Source organism: Triticum urartu, chromosome 7A (genome assembly GCF_056163025.1).
Source record: "Triticum urartu cultivar PI428250 chromosome 7A, HENAU_Tu73, whole genome shotgun sequence".
In the NCBI taxonomy this organism is placed as follows: domain Eukaryota; kingdom Viridiplantae; phylum Streptophyta; class Magnoliopsida; order Poales; family Poaceae; genus Triticum; species Triticum urartu.
The window spans coordinates 748,399,656-748,411,853 of record NC_141879.1 but is presented as its reverse complement, the minus strand read 5'-3'; the positions used below and the strand labels follow the sequence as shown (position 1 = coordinate 748,411,853).

Genomic DNA, 12,198 nt, shown 5'->3' with positions numbered 1-12,198 from the left:
AGAGATATATCCGTAGGGAAAACCAGACAAAACATTTGAAGCATCATACGTACCTGCCTGCCTCCGGCAATCAGGGACAGGATTCATTTGTTTAATTTGTTTTGACGTGTACAACCGTCTATACGTTGGCTGCTTTGTTTAGTTACCGTGTGCGACCGTGATCGGATCTGAACGGGATGAACCATTTTCTATTTCTTCGGGGAGGGGGAGGGGGGCTCGCTATCTCCGGCCGGCGTGCCGCGTGCGCTGGGGGAATCTTACCGGCTGTGCATATCTCATATAGATAGGGAGGGAGCTACGCCAGTGCTCAATAAAGTTAGCAAGAAAGCTGGCGTTAGGGGAATCATACAGTATAGTTTAAGCGAACATGCATGTGATGTAAAGCTGGAGGACGGACAAGGGTTTTAATTTGATGAACGACTGCGTGATGGTAGGTGAGATCGAGAATGAGATCGATGACTAGCTAGATAAGCTTGGAGGAGCTAGCCGCCGGCAGTCGCTCAACCAGCTAGAGAGATATTAGGGTATGTGTGATGGCGTCAGTAGTAATGATAGTAGTAGTGCTCCTATTTTTGCTGGCTGCCGGAGCAGCAGCGGCGGCTGACCCGATGAGTCCGACTCCGAGGATCGGGATGCCCGGCTGTGAGACGTCGTGCGGCGACGCGGAGGTGCCGTACCCGTTCGGCATTGGCCCGGACCCCGGCTGCTTCCTGCACCAGCCGGGGTTCAACCTCACCTGCGACCGCACCCACGACACCCCGCGCCTGCTTCTCCCCGTCTCGGGAGCAGGCGTCGGCAAAGACCTGTATCTCCGGGTCGAGGGCATCGACATCGAGTCCTCCATGATGGTGGTATTCCACACCGTCCACTTGAGCACCACTGGGTCCGACGACCTAATCCTGAGGCTGAGGGGGGCCTTCAGGCTGTCCAGCCGCAACGAGCTCGTCCTAACCGGCTGCAACGTGCAGTCGACGCTGCTGGGGAAGATGAAGGGCAACGCCACCGCCACGGTAAGCGGCTGCTTCTCATTCTGCGGCGCCAGCGACAGCGCCGCCACCCGGTTCAGCCGGGGTTGCTCCGGTTCCGGCGGCTGCTGCCGTTCACCCATCGCCAGGTACTACTACCAGGTTGAGGACGGACTAGCGGCGGAAGTATGGTACGACGTGAAGCTCAGCTGGTTCGGTCGAGACGTGAGCGCGGACAAGGCGCGAGCCCCCGCCCATGCGTTCGTCGCCTTGGAAGGCTGGTTCGACTACTGGCTCTCCAACTCCACGAATGCTACCACGCTGGATGCTCCCGTTCTTCTGGACTACTACCTCAGCGGCGACTGCGCCAACAATCCATGCAAGAGCAACCACAGCGACTGCTCTACACCGTCAGGGGGGACATATATATGCGAGTGCAAATCTGGGTACGAAGGTAACCCCTACGTCCCCGACGGCTGCCAAGGTTAGTTACTCACATTGTCTATTTCTTGTTGAAAATGAATTCTGCTTCATTCAAATTTTACAGCCAATTGAAATTTCGCAGCTGTAAGCCAACTAAATTACAAAGTAAATGGGCAACAAATGAAAAGAAATCCCACTTGGCATGTAAAGAACAGAACTCCTGGCAAACATGCCAACAATTGCAACAGCACTTTTTTTTTGCAGGAAAATTGCAACAGTACTTCAACCAGAAATACAAGTAGTAAACACTGTAACCCATCTACATTTGAACTGTAAAAGATGGTAAACAAAAACACTGATCTTATAGTTTGTTCTCAACCAAAAGTACAATTAATATACAACGTAACTTATATAACTACAAGTCTATAAGAAGTCAGTATATGGGCTATGCAAGAAATAGAAATTACACTAAAAATGTTAAAGAGCTTACAGGTTAAATTAAATCACATAATATTCCCAAGCATACAAAAATATTTTTTTATGAGAGAAACTTCTGATTTATTCATAATTAATCACGACAGTATAAAGAGCATCAGAGGTAACATAAATTACAGCTAAGTTCACGAAGCACCTAGCGATGACTATAATCACTGGAGCAGACAAAAGTTCAAAATATAACCAGCAAAAAGGTTCTATGGCTGAAACGTAATTGATTTTACCTATATACCTAAATAATTGATCTCCATTAACTCTAATTCTCTCAACGTGCAACTATGTGAAGACATCATCATGCCACCATGCATGAAAGAAGACCCACCTTCACATGCACCATGCATGTTACTCATATTCAATAGATATTCTATAACTAGCAATAATAAAATACAATAAATTATAGTATCAGTTTTCGTTTCAATTACCATATTGTGAAACCAAATGCTAATGTTTCATACGATAAAATCTCATTGAAATAACTGCTAACTATTCTTGCAGTAAGCGTGCGGGGAACTATCTCTAGTTAATCAAAATATTAAAACGTAACTACATAGACCACACTAACTGCTGGCCAGGAAAACAAAACAACATCAATGACATACTTTAAACATCATTGAAGCAGGGGATCGGGCGGACCATATCTACTTGGCCGCACACAGTTAGAGTTGCACACACGTTCAGCAGCACACAAGTACAGTTACACACGCCCATAGGCGTAGTGCAAGTAGATGTGACCCACTAGAGCCCGTCCGGGCGCAATTGCATGTTCCTTGTCCGAGTTGACGGCCTAGTGAAATTGCACGCTTCACCGCCCACTCTAGCACACACGTCGATCATCCACAATTGCATGTCTGCCACTCGCGCGCAACTATAACTGCACACACACCGACCTAGCACAGTTGCATGTCCGTCATCCAGGTGCAAGTACAGTTACACACACATTGGGTACCCACAATTCATCATCGTCCACATGCAACTAGAGTTGAACATCCCTCGTCGGCCACATGTAGAAAAAGAAAACATACATTATACGCTGATGTTAGCTGATTGAGATCTAGGCACACCCTTTTAAATTTGTACTCACATTTTCATAGCCCGCTAGCTAATTACATAACTTGCATACAGTTTCCAAGTGCTTGGGGTGCTACGGTAATTGCACCATCATCAAAGGAAATGCCGTGTGCCAGTGCCCTCCAGGACAACACGGCAACGCTGCCATGCCCGGTGGATGCGGCGTCGATCGTACCCACGCACGTAAGCAAACACTTCAGCTCTCAACAAAAAATAGGCATCTCCATTGACCGTTAATAAAAATAGGTTAATATGCGCAGTTATTTGTTTGCAATCTGAAAAGGTGTGACTGTTAAAACAGGAAACTGTACAAGGTATTGCGGTGACGTCCATGTGCCATTCCCGTTCGGCATCCAAGGCACGGACCCTGCCAGTTGCTATCATCCTGGGTTCAATCTCACCTGCGACAAAACCAAGAACCCGCCACAGCTGCTCCTGGGTGACGGCGGCCAGCTCCGCATCGAGAAGATCAACCTAGACAACGCCACCGTGGGAGTTGTTGTAACACCCCTGTCCAGATCGAGAGGATCGGAGTAGGCCTGGAGAGGGGATCAGCGAGGTAGGTGGGATACTTGGAGAAGAGGGTGAGGAACGAGAGAAAGAGGATGAGTCAATCAGTCCATTTCATACAGCCTGTCGATCTCAGGATCGCCTTCAGGGTTAAGTACAGACACGCCTGGCCCGTGGCCAACTCACACACGCACTCCTGACCCTGTGACCCACCGGTCAGCTACCACACTTTCTCCTACACGCTAGGGCCTGCTTGACAGTCACACCGTGGCTGGTGTGACACTCTCCCTGTCTTCAGAACGTGCGTCCTCGCTCGAGTCTTGATGGTTCCAGATTGGAGCAGCCGGAAAGCGTCGACGGAGAACATCGTAATCCTCCCATGTCGTCGCTGTTGCTGGTTTGTCCCACTGCACATGGAGCTGAACCACGGAAGCATTGCCTCGTTTCATCATCCGCCTGTCCAAGATAGCCACAGGTGTAGTATCCACTGTCGTCAGATCCCCTGTGCTGGGAAGTTCAGAGAACACTGGCGAGTAGTTTGGAGTGAGTGGTTTCAGCTGGGATATATGGAAGATTGGATGTATGCGGCTGTCTTGGGGCAAGTCCAGCCTGTATGCCAGGTTCCCAATCTTGTCCAAGATCTTGAAGGGGCCAAAGAACTTGTAGGCCAATTTTGCACAAGGCCTGCTCGCCAGCGATTTCTGAACATGAGGCTGCAGTTTTAGAAGCACTTGCTCCCCAATCTGAAAGGAACGTTCAGTCCTGTTGATGTCTGCATATTTCTTGAACCTCTTCTGGGCGCGTTCCAGCTGCGCCCGCAGGTTGTCTGTATGCACTGCCCAGTCCCATTCCTCGCCGTCTCGCATGATGGGAGGGGTATGTTGCCAAGCTCCCATGCTGCCCATATTAGCTTCCACCCCATATAGTGCTTTGAAAGGAGAACAACGCAAAGAGGCATGATATGAAGAGTCGTACCAAAATTCTGCTGAGGGGAGCCATTTGCGCCATTGTCGCGGTGTGTCGTGAACCGCACACCGTAAGTACATTTCCGTGCACTGGTTGACGCGTTCACTCTGCCCGTCCGTCTGAGGGTGGTAGGCAGTTGAGTACAGCAACTTAGTACCTGCGCCAGCGAGCAGCTCGCGCCAGAGAGCGCTGGTGAAGACCTTGTCTCTATCAGACACAACTGAGGCCGGCACCCCATGAGGTTTAACTATGTTGTCCCAAAAGGATTTGGCCACCTGCGCCGCTGTGAAGGGGTGACGGAGCGGCACGAAATGCGCGAACTTCGTGAAGCGATCCACGACCACCATAATCGCATCATAGCCCTCCGACTTGGGAAGCCCTTCAACGAAATCCATCGTGAGATCTTGCCAAGGTGCTGTTGGGATGGGTAAAGGTGCCAATTTGCTAGCAGGTTTCTGAAGTTCATGTTTCGCTTGCTGGCAGACAGTGCACTGGCGCACGTATTCCTCCACTGCCGTTTTCAAGCCCTTCCACGCAAAGCATTTCTTGATGCGGTGGTAAGTTGTGGATGCACCAGAGTGACCGCCCACTGCACTATCGTGCATAGCACTGATCAGCTTAGTGCGCAGGGCGGTGTTGTTGCCAATCCAGAGGCGCCCATGGTGGCGAATCAGTCCATGGTACAGCTCGAATCCATCATCATCCGGGCTGTGCAGGGCAAGTTGTTGCAGCAAGTCTTGAGCGTCTTGGTCTGTCTCGTAAGAATTTGCCACTTCCTGTACCCAAGCTGGTTGACCGAGAGAGAGAGCGGCCGCCTCAAAGTGTGTGCCGACGCGGGACAAGGCATCAGCCGCGCTGTTGTCAACGCCGCGCTTGTATTGGAAGCGGAACTGCAAGCCAACCAATTTGGACATTGCCCGGCCTTGTACATCTGTTTCTAGTTGTTGATCTCCCAATGTGCACAAACTCTTGTGATCTGTGAGAATGGTAAAGGGGCCCCGTTGGAGGTACGAGCGCCACTTGTCCACTGCCATCATGACAGCGAGGAACTCCTTTTCATATGTCGACAATTTCTGGTTCTTGATGCCTAAAGCTTTGCTGTAGTAGGCAATTGGATGGCCTTCTTGAACAAGAACGGCACCGATGCCCGTGTCGCAGGCGTCAGTCTCGATCGAGAACGGCTTGTCGAAGTTGGGCAGAGCAAGAACGGGTGTGGTCACCATGGCCTGCTTGAGGGTGTCAAACGCGAGTTGCGCCTGCTCTGTCCACTGAAACCCCTTCTTAGTGAGCTGCTGGGTTAGAGGCTTGGCAATTATCCCATAGTGTGGGACGAATTTGCGATAATAGCCCGTGAGACCCAAGAATTCTCGGAGCTCGGTAGCGTTTGTTGGTGTGGGCCAGTTCATCATGGCTTCTGTCTTGTCGCTGTCCGTTGCCACCCCATCCTTGGGGATGACATGCCCAAGGTAATCAATGTGATCCTGAGAAAACGAGCATTTGGAAAGCTTGGCATATAATTGATGCTCCTGAAGAATCTCCAGGACTATTCGCAGATGTTGCACATGCTCCTCTAGTGTCTCACTGAAAACCAGGATGTCGTCGAGGAAGATGATCACAAACTTGCGTATGTGTGCTTCGAAGATCGCATTCATGAGGCACTGGAAGGTTGCCGGGGCCTTGGTCAGCCCAAATGGCATGACACGAAATTGGAAATGGCCATGGTGAGTCTTGAACGCTGTCTTGGCTTCATCTGCCTCCAGCATCCGTATTTGATGATAACCAGAGCAGAGATCCAGCTTGGAGAAATATGCGGCACCTGCCAGTTCATCGAGTAACTCGTCCACGATCGGCAACGGAAATTTGTTCTTGATGGTGCTGTTGTTGAGCCGCCGGTAGTCTACACAGAAGCGCCACGTACCGTCCTTCTTTTTGACGAGGAGGACCGGTGCCGCATAGGGGCTGACACTGTGCGTGATCACCCCCGAGTCCAGCATCTCACGAACCTGCTTCTCAATCTCATCCTTTTGCACCGGCGAGTACCGGTACGGCCGCGTGTTTGCGGGGGGCGCGCCGTCCACCAGGGTGACGGCGTGGTCGTATTGACGTGCGGTGGTAGTCCCTTGGGCGCGGCAAAGACGTCGGCGAACTCATCGAGCAGGTCACTGATCGGTGTCAACGAGGGTGTGCGTCGCTTGACCTTAGCTGGGCACGCGTCCATCAGAGCCATAGCCCACACATCGTTGCCTGCAATAATCTTGCTCAACTCTTCAGGCTCAATGGCTGTAATAGTTGGTTGCTCTTTGGGACGAACCCCCTGTAAAGTGACTTGCTCTCCGTCGTGGACGAAGGTGACATGCTTTTCCTGCCAGTGACACATCATTGGATTGTATTGGGCAAGCCAGTCCATGCCCAAAATTCCGTCGTAGGCCCCTATTTCCAGCTCGCGCATTGGCGTCGAAAAGGTGTGCCCCTGCATCCCCCATTTGAGATCTGAGACTAGGCGAGAGCTGATCAGGCGATCCCCATTTGCTACCTGCACTTCCACGGCTGGCATTTCCTGAGTAACGGCGCCCACTCGTTCCACGAATGCCTTGTTCACAAAACTGTGTGTGCTCCCAGAGTCGAGCAGCAGCAACATTACTTGATTACCCACTAGAGCACGAAGACGGATGGTGGTGGGGGCGTCGGAACCGTCCGGAGCGTGCGCTGAGAGCATGCAACACTCCGGCTGTGGTGCAGCAGCCACTGGTTCGTCCAGGAGTTCCAATGCATGGATGGCATCATCGGAGAGGAGTTCCCCATAGTTGCCCACTTGAATTGTGAGAAGCTGGGCCTGAGTGTTGCATCGATGCTCCCTGGAGTAGCGGTCACCGCATTTGAAACACAGTCCATTTGCGCGCCGGAAGTCCTTGAGCTGACGTTCCTGAGCAAACTCGTCGCCCTGGGGCCGTGCCGTGGGCACCGGGCGTGGTGGTGCAGGAACTGGGAGTGGCGGTGGTCGGCCTGCAGGTGTTGGGCGTGGGCGCGCTCTCGGCATACCCAACTCTTCCTCCTGAATTCGAGCCAAAATGGATGCCCGGGTGATACTGGTGGGTGACTGGAGACGGACAGCCCCTCGAATCTCGTCCTTGAGCCCCAGAAGGAACTGGGTGATGAAAAATTTGGGACTCAAAGATGGATCCAGTGCCAAGAGATGGTACATGTGGGTGTCAAACATCTGCCTGTACTCTGCCATAGTGCTGTTCTGGCGCAACTGAAGTAATTTGTGCATCTCGAGCTCGAATTCATTGACACCAAACTCCTCTGTAATCGCTGCGCAAAAGGCTTCCCACGTCAACCCTTGGTGGACTTGGCGAAATGCCTGAAGCCAGTGTGCCGCCTGCCCTTCAATGTACAAGGTAGCCGTGGTCACCCAGCTGTGTGCAGGCACTCTGTATAGATCGAAGTAAGCACGACAACGGTCCAACCAGAGATAAGGTGCACTGCCGTCGAAACGAGGGAAGTCATGTTTCGGTGGCTTGATGTAGGTGTCGCAGGCTTGCCGAGGATGGTGGTTGAAGTCTGGCTGCTGTTGGGGATGAGGTGCCATCGCCCCCATGTGTGCCTGGGTGACGGCTGGCGCGGGCACGGGTGGTTGAACCAGCAGGGGTGGGCGCTCGTCGGCCAGACGAGGAGAAGGCGGTGGGCCTTGGTAATGCGGCGCAGGCGCGGGACGCAGTGGCGGCGGTGGCGGCAGGTTGAAAACCGCGCCGGATCCGCGTGGAGACGGGGAGCGCTCCATGGACTTGCGTGCTTCGTCGACATCAGCCTGCATAAGGTCGATCTGTTTGCTGAGGTTGCGCAGATCCTGCGATACCTGGGTGTTGAAGGCGACCTGGGCCTCGAGCCGTTTGTCGCTGTCGAGTTTCTGTTCGTCGAGGCGCGTGATGATCGATTCCAGGAGGGACTTAAGGGTGCTGGTGTTGTCGCCCATGGCGGATAGGAGCTGCCGGGTCTGCGCGGAGGGCTTCGACGGCGCCGTCGCTCTCGCTTCGAACCGATCTAACCCCGCCGGGGATTTTGGGTGGTCTCGCCGAGGCAAGTCCACACCCGCGGCGGTTGGATTTTACAGATCAAGGTCAAGAGAGTTTGAGAGCAGCGGAGAAAAATTTCCCGAATGAATCGATGGCTCTGATACCAACTGTAACACCCCTGTCCAGATCGAGAGGATCGGAGTAGGCCTGGAGAGGGGATCAGCGAGGTAGGTGGGGTACTTGAAGAAGAGGGTGAGGAACGAGAGAAAGAGGATGAATCAATTAGTCCATTTCATACAGCCTGTCGATCTCAGGATCGCCTTCAGGGTTAAGTACAGACACGCCTGGCCCGTGGCCAACTCACACACGCACTCCTGACCCTATGACCCACCGGTCAGCTACCACACTTTCTCCTACACGCTAGGGCCTGCTTGACAGTCACACCGTGGCTGGTGTGACAGTTGTCTACCCCGGAGCTTTCCTAAACAACTCGGACATGGATCGTTACACCTTTGTTTTCCGGGACCAAGGCATCCCAAGTGCCGGCGAGGCGCCCTACTCGCTCTCGGCCAGCAACGAGCTGATCCTCACGGGGTGTGATGTGCAGGTGGTGATGCTTGGGCACCGCAGCGACAACAACCAGGACATACTTGGCAGATGCATCTCCTTATGCACCGTCGACTTCGGTGAAGAGCCCGAAGTCAGCAACATCACCCGCCGAGGGCGGCGCCGGAGCACCAACGGCAAGTATTGCCACTGCACGGGCTGCTGCCAGACACACATCTCCCAGGACTCAACAGGCGGCATGGCCAAGCAATTGAGCATGCGTCCCCTCGTGGAGAAGAGCTGGTTCGCCGAGTCATCGCAGCCCGCGCTGGCGTTTGTCGCCACGGAGGGGTGGTTCGATAACCTGGGTTTCTCCGGCAAGCTGGACCCCGTCCATAAGCAGCCACCGGCCATTGAGGTGCAGGAGGTGCCCATCATTCTACAGTGGGAGGTCATGTCCGATAAACCCAACTGTAATACATCCGGCAATATCTGCAAGAAGCACAGCCGCTGCAAGGAAGGGGACAGAGGCTATACATGCCACTGCAAAGATGGCTATGACGGCAATCCCTACACCAACGACGACCAAGGAAGCAAAGGTTAGCATAACGCGCGCAAATTTTAGATGGATTACTAAATTCATTGTGCGCGCATTCTCTTTTAGGAACATCTAACTTCTTATTTTATTTCATATTACGTCTCCAGCTCGAGGTGCAGGCCGCAACAACACCATAATTATAGGTGAGCAACACGTTGTAGAAGTACCTTCTATTTTATTCATTGATTCAGTTCGTTTCTTGGTGAGTGAGCCTGTATATTTCCTCCTTTCATCCGGGTTTGTTAGGCCCTCTCATGTTTCGAGTCAAATTTTGTCCATAAATTTAACTTTTAATGAAATATAAATTATATGTCATAAAATTATATCATGGCAAACCCCTTTTGAATACAAATCTAATAATATATATTTTTTAACATAAAAGTCCTAGCATTTTGTTAGTCATATAAGTTTGGATCAAAATATGAGGAGAAAATAGTAGATTCCATGTTCTATTAGTACAAAGCAAGTCATTTAATTTACTTTTCACGTGCGCATGAACATATGTTGGAGAAATTGACTACTAGTTACTAATGTGTATACATTCATGTGTAGGCGTTGTAGTGGGCCTTGCCACTGCAGTGGGCCTCATTATTTGTGTTCTCCTTGGACACTTTGCCACCAAAAAAGTTAAACATAGAAGGGCACTCATGTTGAAACGGAAGTTCTTTGAGCAAAATCGTGGGCAACTGCTACAACAATTGGTATCACAGAGAGCTGATATTGCTGAAAGAATGATTATACCCTTAGAAGAGCTAGAGAAGGCAACAAACAATTTTGATAAAGCCCGTGAGCTTGGTGGTGGAGGGCATGGTATAGTCTATAAAGGTATTTTGTTAGACCTCCATGTCGTAGCCATCAAAAAACCAAACAAGGTTCTGCAGAGGGAGATTGATGAGTTTATTAATGAGGTTGCTATCCTATCACAAATCAACCATAGAAATGTGGTAAAGCTCTATGGTTGTTGCCTTGAAACAGAAGTACCAATGTTAGTCTATGAATTCATATCCAACGGAACCCTTTATGATCATCTTCACATCGATGGACCAAGATCGTTGTCATGGGAACATAGGCTACGGATCGCAATTGAAACCGCCAAATCTCTAGCTTATCTTCACTCAACAGCTTTAGTACCCATCATTCATAGGGATGTGAAGTCAGTTAACGTGCTTTTGGATGACACTCTAACAGCAAAGGTAGCAGACTTTGGAGCTTCAAGATACATTTCGGTTGAGAAATCAGGGTTAACAACAGTGGTTCAAGGTACAATAGGATATTTAGATCCTATGTATTTCTACACGGGGCGGCTAACAGAGAAAAGTGATGTCTACAACTATGGTGTCATGCTCGTAGAACTGCTGACTAGGAAGAAACCATCTTCATACTTGTCTTCCGATGGGGAGGGCCTAGTTGCACATTTTGTCACCTTGTTTGAAGAGGGAAATTTGTCAGATATTTTAGATCCACAAGTTACAGACGAGGGGGGCAAAGAAGTTGGAGAAGCCATTGCACTTGCAATAGCATGCATAAAACTAAGAGGAGAAGACCGTCCGGATATGAGGCAAGTGGAGTTGACGTTGGAAGGCCTTCGACCAATAGTGGAGCACAGTTTGGCTGACGAAGCTGAGATAGATAGTATTGTGACAAATTCTCCTCTGGCCATAGATGGAAGAAGCAACGAGGGATCGTCCAGATAATACAGTATGGAGAGCTGACCATACCTTCTAGGTATCCTCAATAGCATTGCTTAATCACATGCAAGTTTGCCGTAGTTGCACTCACCATGGGCATTCACGGCATTTGATCTTTTGTTTCTTGTGTTGATGTAGTTAGAATGCCATGTAAACTTGCCACCACCGACTACTTATTCCTTTTTTTCAAGAATTGTAATGTAGATGGTGCAGCCTGAACTTTGTTAGATGGGTTTTATTGATTAATACATTATGTTTTTCCCCTCTATGTCTTATGATTAGTAACGGCTCACTAGCTCTTTCTTTTTCGAGGAGGATTGACTTGTTTATAGTACTAGATGATACCCCTTACGTTGTTGCGAACATATTTTGCAATATATTTTAGTGATAATTTTATGCATGTTCTCGAAAACAACCAAGCGTTTGAGAGTCTACATGGTCTATTTGCCTGGTTGCATAGCTACTTCTGTACTTGTCCGTACTCCCTAAAACCATGAGGGATACTCAAGACCATGAAGAATCTGCAGAGCACAATGGGGAGAAGCAATTTTCTGACCTGCTCGATCAGAGCACAATCCAAGAGTCGCCACCAAAAGGCGCTATAGAGGCAACGAGGATGGTCTTCTGCAAAGTGAATGGTTTCATATGTGAGTACATAGTCCAATGGAGAATGCAAGAGAACCTTGTGTTTGAACTAGGGAGCAATTGCACCCTAACCACTCACCGCACTGGGCGTTATCTTGGAACACTGGTATAAAGACAGTATTGTGTTCCAGTCTGGAACTTCCAGAGCATCAACTTCTGACGGCTAAGGTGTTGGCCCAGACTCGACGCCGAGTACTTTCCGACGACGGTAATACGACCGACGACGAACGACGATGAAGCGAAGCAACGCTGACTGTCTTGGTTTCTGCCCCAAGCTGGCT

At 50.4% G+C, this 12,198-nt stretch overlaps 1 protein-coding gene across 1 annotated transcript; it reads left to right on the top strand.

Annotated features, from left to right (window-relative positions):
- Nucleotides 1-455: 455 nt before the first annotated feature.
- On the top strand, nt 456-11,501 carry LOC125527793 (wall-associated receptor kinase 5). The gene is made up of 7 exons (XM_087534877.1): nt 456-1,449; nt 3,006-3,134; nt 3,253-3,446; nt 3,535; nt 8,902-9,585; nt 9,692-9,727; nt 10,137-11,501. Exons 1-7 carry the CDS (start codon nt 534-536, stop codon nt 11,276-11,278), a joined length of 3,102 nt encoding a protein of 1,033 aa, XP_087391003.1. The 5' UTR covers nt 456-533; the 3' UTR covers nt 11,279-11,501.
- Nucleotides 11,502-12,198: the final 697 nt, after the last annotated feature.

Bases quoted from the DNA above. Each gene is read 5' to 3' on its own strand.
- LOC125527793 (XM_087534877.1), top strand. From the start codon at position 534: ATGGCGTCAGTAGTAATGATAGTAGTAGTGCTCCTATTTTTGCTGGCT. The intron at 1,450-3,005 runs GTTAGTTACTCA...ACTTGCATACAG, and splicing joins CGTCCCCGACGGCTGCCAAG to TTTCCAAGTGCTTGGGGTGC. The intron at 9,586-9,691 runs GTTAGCATAACG...TTACGTCTCCAG, and splicing joins CGACGACCAAGGAAGCAAAG to CTCGAGGTGCAGGCCGCAAC.